Here is a 12,671-nt window from a genome sequence, read left to right as displayed (position 1 = left end):
GGTAGAAGGCGATCCTTATGAGACTGCTATATGGGGTGACAGATAATACTAGACACTGGTTAAATGGTGAAAAAACCTGTCCTAAGGCTATTCCTTCTAGACTTTGAGATTGAATGAGGGAGAGCCCTGGTCCTTTTTTAAGCGAACATACGGTAGAAGGCGATTATTATGACACTGTACTATGAAACTATTGAGGGTTCCATGTACTTTTTAGACTGTTATATGGAAAAAGTAGTTTCTTGATTGGCGCTGGTTATACAGAATAACTAGTAGAGCCGATACTTATTCGATTTAATATGGAACGATGCAGAGTTACTAAACATGACTTAAGGGAACATCCGGTAGGAGGCTATTCTTATGAGACTGAAATATCGACGTTGTACTTATTAGACTGTAATATGGAATAAAACACTGGATAAAAGTTAGTTCTTGGCGTTGGGTATTCAAAAGAACTAGTAGAAGCGATCCTTATTAGATTTAGTATGGACTGATACAGAATCCTGGGTGAACGATTAAGGGGAACATCTGGTAGGAGACGAATCTTAAGGACTTTAATATTTAATTCATTAAAAAAGAACAAGAGAAAGACGACTATTTTGAGACTGTTATTTGGTATAATACAGTTTTATAGACACTGGTAAAACGAAATATCCGGTAGAAGGCGATTCTTAAGACCCTTTAATATGGAATATTAAACAGGGTCCTAGACACAACTGGTAGAAGGCGATTACTTTGAGAATTTAATATTGAATGATAAAGGGTCACGGGCGATTGTTATTAAAATTTGATATGAAGTGATCGATGGAGGGTCTTGAACCGTGATTTAAGCGAACACCAGATAGAAGCAATTCTACGAGACTTAATATTGAATGAAAGAGGTCCCATATGCGCTGGTTAAATAAATCATCTGGTAGAAGGCGATTCTTATGAGACTTAGCGGCTCTATGGGATGAAAGATAATAAGAGACACTGGTTAAATGGGGAAAAAAACTCCCAAGGCTATTCCTTTTAGACTTTGAGATTGTACGAGGGAGAGCCCGGGTCCTTTTTTAAGCGAACATATGGTAGAAGGCGATTCTTATGTGACTATACTATGAAACTATGGAGGGTTCCATGTACTCATTAGACTGTTATATGGAAAAAGTATTTTCTTGATTGGCGCTGGTTACACAGAATAACTGGAAGAATCGATACTTATTCGATATAACATGGAACAATGCAGAGCCACTACACATGATTTAGGGGAACATCCGGTAGGAGGCTATTCTTATGAGACTGAAATATCGACGTTGTACTAATCAGACTGCAATATAGAATAAAACATGGAATAAAAGTTAGTTCTGGGCGTTGGGTATTCAGAAGAATTAGTAGAAGCGATCCCTATTAGATTTAATATGGACTGATACAGAATCTCGGGTGAACGATTTAGGGGAACATCTGGTAGGAGACGAATCTTACAAGACTTTAATATTTAACTGATCCAAATAACACCAAGGAGAAAGACGACTATTTTGAGACTGTTATTTGGTAAAATAGAGGTTTCTAGACATTGGTAAAACGAAATATCCGGTAGAAGGCGTTTCTTATGACCCTGTTATATGGAATAGTATACAGGGACCTACAAACAACTGGTTGAAGGCGATTACTTTAAAGATTTGATATTGAGTGATAAAACAGTCCCTGGCTATTCATATCAAGATTTTATATGGAGTAACCGTAGATTGAGGGTCTTGAAATGTGATTTAAACAAACACCAGATATAAGGTGAGTCTATGAGACTGTAATATTGAATGAAAGAGGTCCCATATGCGCTGGTTAAATAAAACATCTGGTAGAAGGCGATCCTTATGAGACTGCTATATGGGATGACAGATAATACTAGACACTGGTTAAATGGTGAAAAACCCTGTTCTAAGGCTATTCCTTCTAGACTTTGAGACTGAATGAGGGAGCGCCCTGGTCCTTTTTTAAGCGAACATATGGTAGAAGGCGATTCTTATGAGACTGTACTATGAAACTATTGAGGGTTCCATGTACATTTTAGACTGTTATATGGAAAATGTAGTTTCTTGATTGGCGCTGGTTATACAGAATAACTAGTAGAGCTGATACTTATTCGATTTAATATGGAACGATGCAGAGTTACTAAACATGATTTAAGGGAACATCCGGTAGGAGGCTATTCTTATGAGACTAAAAATATCTACGTTGTACTTATTAGACTGTAATATGGAATAAAACACTGGATAAAAGTTAGTTCTTGGCGTTGGGTATTCAAAAGAACTAGTAGAAGCGATCCCTATTAGATTTAGTATGGACTGATACAGAATCCTGGGTGAACGATTAAGGGGAACATCTGGTAGGAGACGAATCTTAAGGTCTTTAATATTTAATTCATTAAAAAAAAACAAGAGAAAGACGACTATTTTGAGACTGTTATTTGGTATAATACAGTTTTATAGACACTGGTAAAACGAAATATCCGGTAGAAGGCGATTCTTATGACACTGTTATGGAATATTAAACAGGGTCCTAGACACAACTGGTAGAAGGCGATTACTTTGAGAATTTAATATTGAATGATGAAAGGTCAAGGGCGATTGTTATTAAACTTTGATATGAAGTGATCGATGGAGGGTCTTGAACCGTGATTTAAGCGAACACCAGATACAAGGAATTCTACGAGACTTAATATTGAATGAAAGAGGTCCCATATGCGCTGGTTAAATAAATCATCTGGTAGAAGGCGATTCTTATCAGACTTAGCGGCTCTATGGGATGAAAGATAATAAGAGACACTGGTTAAATGGAAAAAAACTCCCAAGGCTATTCCTTTTAGACTTTGAGATTGAACGAGGGAGAGCCCGGGTCCATTTTTAAGCGAACATATGGTAGAAGGCGATTCTTATGTGACTGTAATATGAAACTATGGAGGGTTCCATGTACTTATTAGACTGTTATATGGAAAGTACTTTCTTGATTGGCGCTGGTTACACAGAATAACTGGAAGAATCGATACTTATTCGATTTAATATGGAACAATGCAGAGCCGCTACACATGATTTAAGGGAACATCCGGTAGGAGGCTATTCTTATGAGACTGAAATATCGACGTTGTACTTATCAGACTGCAATATAGAATAAAACATGGAATAAACGTTAGTTCTTGGCGTTGGGTATTCAGAAGAACTAGTAGAAGCGATCCCTATTAGATTTAATATGGACTGATACAGAATCTCGGATGAACGATTTAGGGGAACATCTGGTAGGAGACGAATCTTACAAGACTTTAATATTTAACTGATCCAAATAACACCAAGGAGAAAGACGACTATTTTGAGACTGTTATTTGGTAAAATAGAGGTTTCTAGACACTGGTAAAACGAAATATCCGGTAGAAGGCGTTTCTTATGACCCTGTTACATGGAATATCCATATTATACAGGGACCTACACACAACTGGTAGAAGGCGATTACTTTAAGGATATAACATTGAGTGATAAACGATCCCTGGCTATTCATATTAAAATTTGATATGGAGTAATCGATGGAGGGTCTTGAACCGTGATTTAAACGAACACCAGATAGAAGGCGAGTCTATGAGACTGTAATATTGAATGAAAGAGGTCCCATATGCGCTGGTTAAATAAAAACATCTGGTAGAAGGCGATTCTTATGAGACTGCTCTATGGGATGACAGATAATACTAGACATTGGGTAAATGGAAAAAAAACTATCCTAAGGCTATTCCTTCTAGACTTTGAGACTGAATGAGGGAGAGCCCGGCGGTCCTTTTTTAAGCGTACATATGGTAGAACGCGATTCTTATGAGACTATACTATGAAACTATTGAGGGTTCCATGTACTTATTAGGCTGTTATATGGAAAAAGTAGTTTCTTGATTGGCGCTGGCTAAACAGAATTATCAGTACAACCGATACTTATTCGATTTAATATGGAACGATGCAGAGTTACTAGACATGTTTTAATTAAGGGAACATCCGGTAGGAGGCTATTCTTATAAGACTGAAATATCGACGTTGTACTTATCAGACTGCAATATGAAATAAAACATGGAATGAAAGTTGATTATTGGTGTTGGTTATTCAGAAGAACTGGTAGAAGCGATCCCTATTAGATTTAATATAGAGTAATACAGAATCTCCTTAATTTAACGATTTTATGGGAACATCTGGTAGGAGACGAATCTTGCACGACTTTAATATTTAACCGATCAAAAGAACACCAAAAGAAAGACGACTATTTTGAGACTGTTATTTGAAACAATAGAAGTTTCTAGACTCTGGTAAAACGAAACATTCGGTAGAAGGCGATTCTTATGACACTGTTACATGGAATTATACAGGGTCCTAGAAATTGCTTAAATGGAACAACGGGTAGAAAAAAAATCTGAAAATAACCGAGAACAAAGCAAATAGTGAAAATTGCAGACTCGGTTTGATTGAGTCTGTTCATGGGCAGTAATGGAAAAACACTGCCCACGCACCCTAGCACCGACGTAAGCAGTATTCAATCTTCAAATCTAAATGAGTTGAAATCAATAATCCCGCAGGACCAGAAAATATAACAATACTGAGATGAAGTCGGGGCGACTTTTTACGGCCGCCACACAGCACTTAACACCCGCTAATCTTATAATTAGATATTGAATGATATAGGGTCCCGGGCGAATATAATAAAATTTGCTATGGAATGATAGATGGAGGGTCTTGAACAGTGATCTGGTGAACACCAGATAGAAGGCGATTCTATGAGACTGTAATTTTGAATGAAAGAAGTCTGTCCATGGAATGATAGTGGTCAATGGTTGTGATTTAATTGAACATAATTAATACACCTGCTCAGCTCAATAGGGAAGCAAAGCTACGGATCATGAGGTCGAGAGTTCGATCCCCGGGGTTCTATATGGAAAGATAGATGTTCACAGGCATAAACAAAACAGTCGGCTGAAGATAAATTATTCAGGCAGTTAAATGGAATGACGGAGTGGGTTAACAGGAGCTAGTATACAAATTGACAGACGGAGCGGACGAACTTTTCTATTAATAAAACGTCTACGCATTTGATACCTTTCTCTACAATACATGATTTACTGACATTTAATTGTTTTTATCACAGGTGCTAGACACATTATCAAATATTTTACTTAATAGGCCTATACGTATTACATAGGCCTATTAAGTAAATTATTTAATTATGTGTCTAGTTTAGTTTATCACATATAGTTTAACACTAAAACTATAAGTCACAATTTAGTGGTTTATGTTCGCCACATTATTTAGTGGCATACTGCCTGAGCCTTATTTAAATATTTAAATTAATAGGCGTGTCATTTTCGCCCTCTATCAGGTGGTATATAGACGAACCCATTTTAAATACTCCTACCACAGAACTTCCATCAAGATACTGACTTACGATCAAGCGCAGAACATCGAATATTGCTTATATAGTGGTATACAACTTAAAAAGCTTTCGTCACAGACATAGTCCTATAAATAAGCCATAACATGGGCAATTTTACCTTTAAACTTTATTTTTTAAGATATTTTACCTTTTTTATATTTCATCGCATGGTTATTATGACATGCGCTGAAAAATAAAAAAAGCATAAAATATAATTGCTCAACTTTTCAGCATGGGCAAAAAGAAATGTTGCAAAACTTACAAAATCTAACAATTTTAGTCAGTGTATATAGGAATATACTTACGAATACTGTCAAATCATTAGTTTATTTTGACATTGTGTTGTCCCACACCATTCTACAACTCCCAGCCTCTGGAACTCATTACCCCAGTATTTCAGAGATGTAACGGGCCCAAATGAGTTTCAACTTCCGTAGTCTGATTAGCTCATAGGACAGGCAGAACTGTAGATGCATGCTCCTGTTGCTCTAATTGAATTATTTTGCTCTGTTTCAGTTCTTGCTTTTTGCCACACTGTATCAACCTTTGTATTCAGTTTGCTTAGAACTATGCATGTGCTGGTTGCTTGTATTATGTATACAAAAAAAATGTCCTAGTAACCAACTGCTTCAATGCTTTATATTTATTTTAGTTTACTAGAAGTACCTTTTATTACGATTTGTCTGCGCTTAGTTAGTTTTCTTTCCTTTATTTACCTCAGAAATGCAGCTGTTAAACAGTCCATAACGTATCTGATTTGACGTGGTAGATTTCTTAAACCATTTTCTAAAAACGCATTAGTGTTCTTTTTTTCATGTCCGTTTTTAACGTTTGGTTGCTTTTAACTAGTTCTTAGGCCAAGGCCAAGATTAACAGATGTTTTTCACGTTTAGCCAGATTGTATTACTGTGATGTGCTGATATTGTGATTCTATTTAATAGGTACAGTTTTTATTTTGTTATTAATGTTCTTTTGTTACTTATATGCCAGTCAGTAGCTATACATAGCTATAGCTAATGTCTATTTATCAGTCACACTGACTTTTAAATAAAATTTGTATCTGTACTTTTTCTCTTTTTTTTGTAGAAAAGATTTACGTGGATTGATTTTAGGGGGAGAAGATGGAATTATCAGAATTTATGACATGTCAGCTGCCATTGAGACCAAAAATCCACAGGTATCTGATAATGCTGATGCTGTACCTAAACGTCCTGTCTTTGGACTACTGGAGCAATTTGTTCATTCTGTAGAGGAGATTTATTGACTTAGAAACTGGGAAAGAAAAATATCTGGCCATTTAGAGGTATTGCTCTGGGGTGGCATATAATGCTTTATGAATTGTTTTCCACTAAAATCTTCAAAGGTTAGTACCAGTCCTCTTTTTAGCTCACTGGAACTCTGTTCAGGATGTCTTGTTATTGGTACTGGTGGATGGCCCTCCTGCACCCTTTGTCTGTCCATTTACTTTGTTGTTTTATTTTCATAATAGTTTCAATACTTATTTATATGGCTCCAATGACATTGTTTTTCTTTCAGCCCTTGTGTATCTATATAATATTAATGGAAACTTTAAAAAATCTATCAGAAACTGCTTGCCCTAGTTTTAAAATAATTCCATACAAATGATTCTTGGATGACTCCACCAAAATTGACAGAATTTTACTGCCAATTTTAAAATGATTTAATAAAAAATGTTTTTTGGGTAAAGATTACTCAGGACTCGACTTTAAGGACTACCCTATTGCCCTGGGCTGGTAAAAGTGGAGTGCAAGCAGGCAAAAAATCATACTCAGTTACCTGTTTGGTAAGTGGAATATTTGGAAGATCCCAAGAAATACTTCTCAGAAAATCATGTACTACTGTTTTGTTGCTATACTGCATTGCAATGTCTACATTGCATTAACATGCTACATTTGGGCAACCAAAAATTTAGTTTGGGCAATTAAAAATATAGTTGAAGATGCCCTATGGGCAAGATGCCCTATGGGCAAGTGCTCTACAGGTTAAAGTTGAGCCCTGCTGCTCTAATTGTTCTGATTCATCAAAAAGCATGGCCAACAGTGGTAAAAATAGAAAAATCTTCAAACAACATCCCCTCCTGTTGAAATAATTACTCACAAAGTTTCTTGGATTTCACTCTCCTGAGACTGTTAAAACCATTCTGATTCATCAGAATCTTGGCTGCTAGAGGCATGGTCACTTTCCACTATAATTTTTAGCTTGACTATACGAAGTATAAGGAGAGCTGTCCTACTCGCCCCGGCGTCGGCGTCTTTCCGCGTCCCCACCTTGGTTAAAGTTTTGGTGCACTTTCTCTTTTTTCAACTTATCTCTGTAATTACTTGATGGATTTGATATAAACTTGAAATACTTATTCCTCATCATCATCCACATCATCTGACATAAGGGCCATAACTCTGGCACCAATATTTCATGAATTATCCCCCCATTTCACTTAGATTTTCAGGTTAAAGTTTTGATGCACTTTCACTCTATCTCTGTTATTACTGAATGAATTTGAGTCAAACTTAAAATAGTTGTTCAACATCATCACCCACATCATATGACACAAGGTGCATAACTCTGGCACCATTTTTTCATGAATTATTCCCCCTTTTTTCTTAGAATTTCAGGTTAATGTTTTGGTGCACTTTCACTCTATCTCTGTTATTACTGAATGGATCTGATTCAAACTTAAACAATTGTTCAACATCATTACCCTTATCATATGACACAAGGTGCATAACTCTGGGACCAATCTTTCATGAATTATTTCCCCTTTTTACTTAGAATTTTAAGTTAAAGTTTTGATGCACTTTCACTCTGTCTCTGTTATTACTGAATGGATTTGATTCAAAAATAGTTGTTCAACATCATCACCCACACCATATGGTGCAAGGTGCATAACTCTGGCACCAATTTTTCATTAATTATTCCCTCTTTTTCTTAGAATTTTATGTTAAAGTTTTGATGCACTTTCACTCTGTCTCTGTTATTACTGAATGGATTTGAGTCAAACTTAAAATAGTTGTTCAACATCATCACCCACACCATATGACACAAGGTGCATAACTCTGGCACCAATATTTAATGAATTATGCCCCTTTTTGCTTAGGATATACTTATATAGTGTTTTGATACATTTTATTTTTACCTCTCTTATTACTTTAAGTTGATATTTTTGACACAGACTCAGGCTATTGTGTAATATCTTCATCCACAATTGGAGTCATTAAACACTCCAGTGACAGCTCTAGTTTCCTCAGATGTGCCCAGTTTCACTGTCCAGCATCAAAATAGTCGAGCGCGCTGTCTCCTGTGACAGCTCTTGTTATGTTTATACTAGTGGAAAATGTAAAAATCTTATTGTCAGGAACTGCTGGCCTGATCTTAAAATAACTGCACAAAGAGGCTCCTTGGGTGACCTTTACCAAGATTGTTCTCACTTCTCTGCCTAAAGGCAATGAAACTTGTGCTTCTGTGATATGTATAAGGAGTTTTTATTCCATAGTTACATGTTCCCTAGTTGGAGTGATTTTTATGTTATGTAGATTACTGAAAAAAAGACAAGTTTTATCTTACATTTGACTACAGATTCTACTGGAAACTAAGGGTGGACCTATTCAGACAATGGCTGTACACGATGTGACAAAATTTTACAATGATGACTTGGTAACTGGGGACTCTGTTGGCATGGTAACAGTTTTCTGTAACCAACAAATACTGTGCAGGCACAGTTTAGCAAGAGACAGCATAAAATGTCTTCAAATACACAAGGATCCATGTACGTATCTTACTTGATTTTATGTATTTTGTTACACAAATACTATGCACTAGCATCTGTTTATCTTTTGTTGTTTGTGTATTTATCAAGTGAACCATTTAAAAAGGTGTATGAGTAGGGACCTGTATGTATCTGTAACAAGAATAATAAGTGAAAATATGTAGTATATTTGTATTTATTAATCTAAATGTTAACTGAATAATTCTCAAGTTTGACTTCTTTGGAAGACCAGTATTTATGTTGTAAGGCTGAGGTATGGCATAGTCAACTACCTGAGGCCCGCCCGCTTATCTCGGTAGGGAGAGTGCAGATCTACACATCGCACGGTCATGAGTTCCATCCCCCAGGCAGATATGTTCTTGACAATTTGATAAAAGACATTGTGTCTGAAATCAATCGTCCTCCACCTCTGATTCATGTGGGGAAGTTAATTGGCAGTTACTTACAAAAAACATGTTTGTACTGGTACAGATCCAGGAACTCTTGTTAGTTTAACAGCCCACTCTTGTATAACTGAAATACTGTTGAAAAATGAAAAAAAAAACAGCATAAAACCCAATACAAACAAAAAACTACCTGAGATTGATCTCTGAGATGTCACAACCTGATCTTGCATTGCCTTAACTGTGTCATCATTCATATTGAAAATTAGATATTATATTTCACAATGTTAAGTTATATATTAAATTTTGATTGTTATTTCAATGCTGATAGAATGAAACCTATGTAATTCATGTTCCATGTCTATAGTTGTAAACAACTTGCAAAGGACACACTGCTGGTAGTTCTAAGAAGAAAAAAAACAACCAGAGAATTCTGTAAAGTTAATGTTATATTACTTTAAATACTGTTGAAAATATCACAGAATCAACCAAAGAGGCAAAGCTTCTTCATTTCCAGTGCCATCCTAATAATATATACTAGTAGGAGTACTGTTTTTATTAGCTCACCTGTCACATAGTGACAAGGTGAGCTTTTGTGATCACCCTTCGTCAGTCGTCCGTCGTCAGTCCGTGCGTCCGTACGTCCGTGCGTCAACAATTTCTTGTCTGCACGATAGTGGTTTCATTATTGATTTTATTTTAACCAAACTTGCACACAACTTGTATCACCATAAGATCTCGGTTCCTTTCTTGAAATGGCCAGATCCCATTATGGGTTCCAGAGTTATGGCCCCTGAAAGAGCCAAAAATAGCTATTTTGACCTTGTCTGCACAATAGCAGCTTCATTTATGATTTGATTTTAACCAAACTTGCACAAAACGTGTGTCACCATAAGATCTTGGTTCCTTTCTTGAACTAGTCAGATCCCATTATGGGTTTCAGAGTTATGGCCCCTGAAAGGGCCAGATTAGCTTTTTTGACCTTGTCTGCACAATAGCAGCTTCATTTATGATTTGAATTTAATCAAACTTGCACAAAACTTGTGTCACCATAAGATCTTGTTTCCTTTCTTGAACCGGCCAGATCCCATAATGGGGTCCAGAGTTATGGCCCCTGAAAGGGCCAAAATTAGCTATTTCGACCTTGTCTGTACAATAGCAGCTTCATTTATGATTTGATTTTAACCAAACTTGCACACAACTTGTATCACCACAAGATCTTGCTTCCTTTATTGAAATGGCCAGATTCCATCTTGGGTTCAAGAGTTATGGCCCCTTAAAGGTTCAAAATCGGCTATTTTGGCTTTTGCAGCCATATAGAGACTTCATTTATGGTTTTATTTGATACAAACTTCCAAAATATCTTCAACAACAATAAATCTTGGATTCCATGACAAATCAGATCCAGTTGTAGGTTCCAGTTATTTTATATCTGATTACCTCCCCTGATTGTAATCAAAATGGATTTATATCAGTAAGTACTTATAGCACTTATTTGAAATTTCATTATTGTTATAAGTTGGACTGAGACAATCATGGTAGATAACTATGGACTGATTTTATGTCAAATTACCTCCCTTTATTTCAAATTAAAATGGGTATATCTCCGTAACTACTGAAGATACTGATCTGAAATTTCATTTATGCCAACATATTTATTTGGCAGATCCTTCTTTTGTTCACTTACTATATTTTCTTATTTTTTTTAATTACTTCCCTTTTACGTTACTATAAATAGCTTATTTTTAGTAACTTTTTTATTATTGGCCATAGGGAAAAACCGAGACCACCTTTCTGTGGTACAACATGGATGGTACCTCCAATTTTTAGGTGTTTTTTTGACATATCTATACCTTGTAAGAATTTTTTTCTTCTTTTTGGTTAAATTTCTTCCCTTTGTTGTTCCTGTCCTTTGGATTTAGATATTTTTTTTGAGGACCTTCTTGTCTCAAGTGCAATGATAACAGGTGAGCGATATAGGGCCATCATGGCCCTCTTGTTTACTGTCATCATGTCATCTGCTAGGAGAACCATTTTTATTTACTGACTGTTAGCATGGCGCTATCTAGGAAAACTGTTAGGTTTACTGACTGTTAGCATGCTATCTAGGAAAACTGTTAGGTTTACTGACTGTTAGCTTGCTGTCTAGGAAAACTGTTAGGTTTATGATTGTTAGCATGCTGTCTAGGAAAATTGTTAGGTTTACTGATTGTTAGCATGTTATCTAGGAAAACTTGTAGGGTTACTGACACTTAGCATGTTAGGTTTACTGATTGTTAGCATGTTATCTAGGAAAACTTGTAGGGTTACTGACAGCATGTTAGGTTTACTGATTGTTAGCTTGTTATCTGGGAAAACTAATAGGTTTACTGACAGCGTGTTAGGTTTACTGATTGCTAGCATGTTATTATATAGGAAAACTTGTATGTTTACTGACAGTTAGTATGTTAGGTTTACTGGTTGTTAGCATGTTATCTAGGAAACCTGTTAGATTTACTGATTGTAAGCATGTTATCTAGGAACAATTGTAGGTTTACTGACAGTTAGCATGTTAGGTTTACTGATAGTTAGCATGTTATCTGGGACAACTGTTAGGTTTACTGATTGTTAGCATGCTATCTAGGACAGCTGTTAGGTTTACTGACTGCTAGCATGTTATCTAGGAAAACTGTTAGGTTTGCTGACAGTTAGCATGTTAGGTTTACTGATTGTTAGCATGTTATCTAGGAAATCTTGTAGGTTTACTGGCAGTTAGCATGTTAGGTTTACTGATTGTTAGCTTGTTATCTAGGAAAACTGTTAGGTCTACTGATTTTTTGCATGCTATCTAGGACAACTGTTAGGTTTACTGACAGTTAGCATTTTAGGTTTACTGATTGATAGCATGTTATGTAGGAAAACTGTTAGGTTTACTGATTGTTAGCATGCTATCTAGGAAAACCTGTAGGTTTACTGACAGTTAGCATGTTAGGTTTACTGATTGTAAGCATGTTATCTAGGAAAACTGTTAGGTTTACTGATTGTTAGCATGTTGTCTAGGAAAACTGTTAGGTTAACTGACTGTTAGCTTGTTAGGTTTT

General features: G+C 36.0%; 1 protein-coding gene across 2 annotated transcripts in view; it reads left to right on the top strand.

The window, feature by feature from the left end:
- Positions 1-12,671, top strand: part of LOC123566151 (uncharacterized) — a 70,018-nt gene that overhangs the window by 45,636 nt on the left and 11,711 nt on the right. The window contains exons 1-3 of one of the 2 annotated variants that reach the window (XM_053549329.1): positions 5,455-5,473; positions 6,511-6,601; positions 9,019-9,208. In XM_053549329.1, coding sequence (XP_053405304.1) covers positions 6,569-6,601; positions 9,019-9,208 — 223 coding nt within the window. In that variant the 5' untranslated portion in view covers positions 5,455-5,473; positions 6,511-6,568. Of the gene's footprint in view, positions 1-5,454; positions 5,474-6,510; positions 6,602-9,018; positions 9,209-12,671 lie in introns of those variants that run through there. The other variant, XM_053549320.1, reaches the window with a different exon arrangement.

Source organism: Mercenaria mercenaria, chromosome 1, assembly GCF_021730395.1.
Source record: "Mercenaria mercenaria strain notata chromosome 1, MADL_Memer_1, whole genome shotgun sequence".
Classification (NCBI taxonomy): domain Eukaryota; kingdom Metazoa; phylum Mollusca; class Bivalvia; order Venerida; family Veneridae; genus Mercenaria; species Mercenaria mercenaria.
This window is presented reverse-complemented; position numbering and strand designations above follow the sequence as displayed.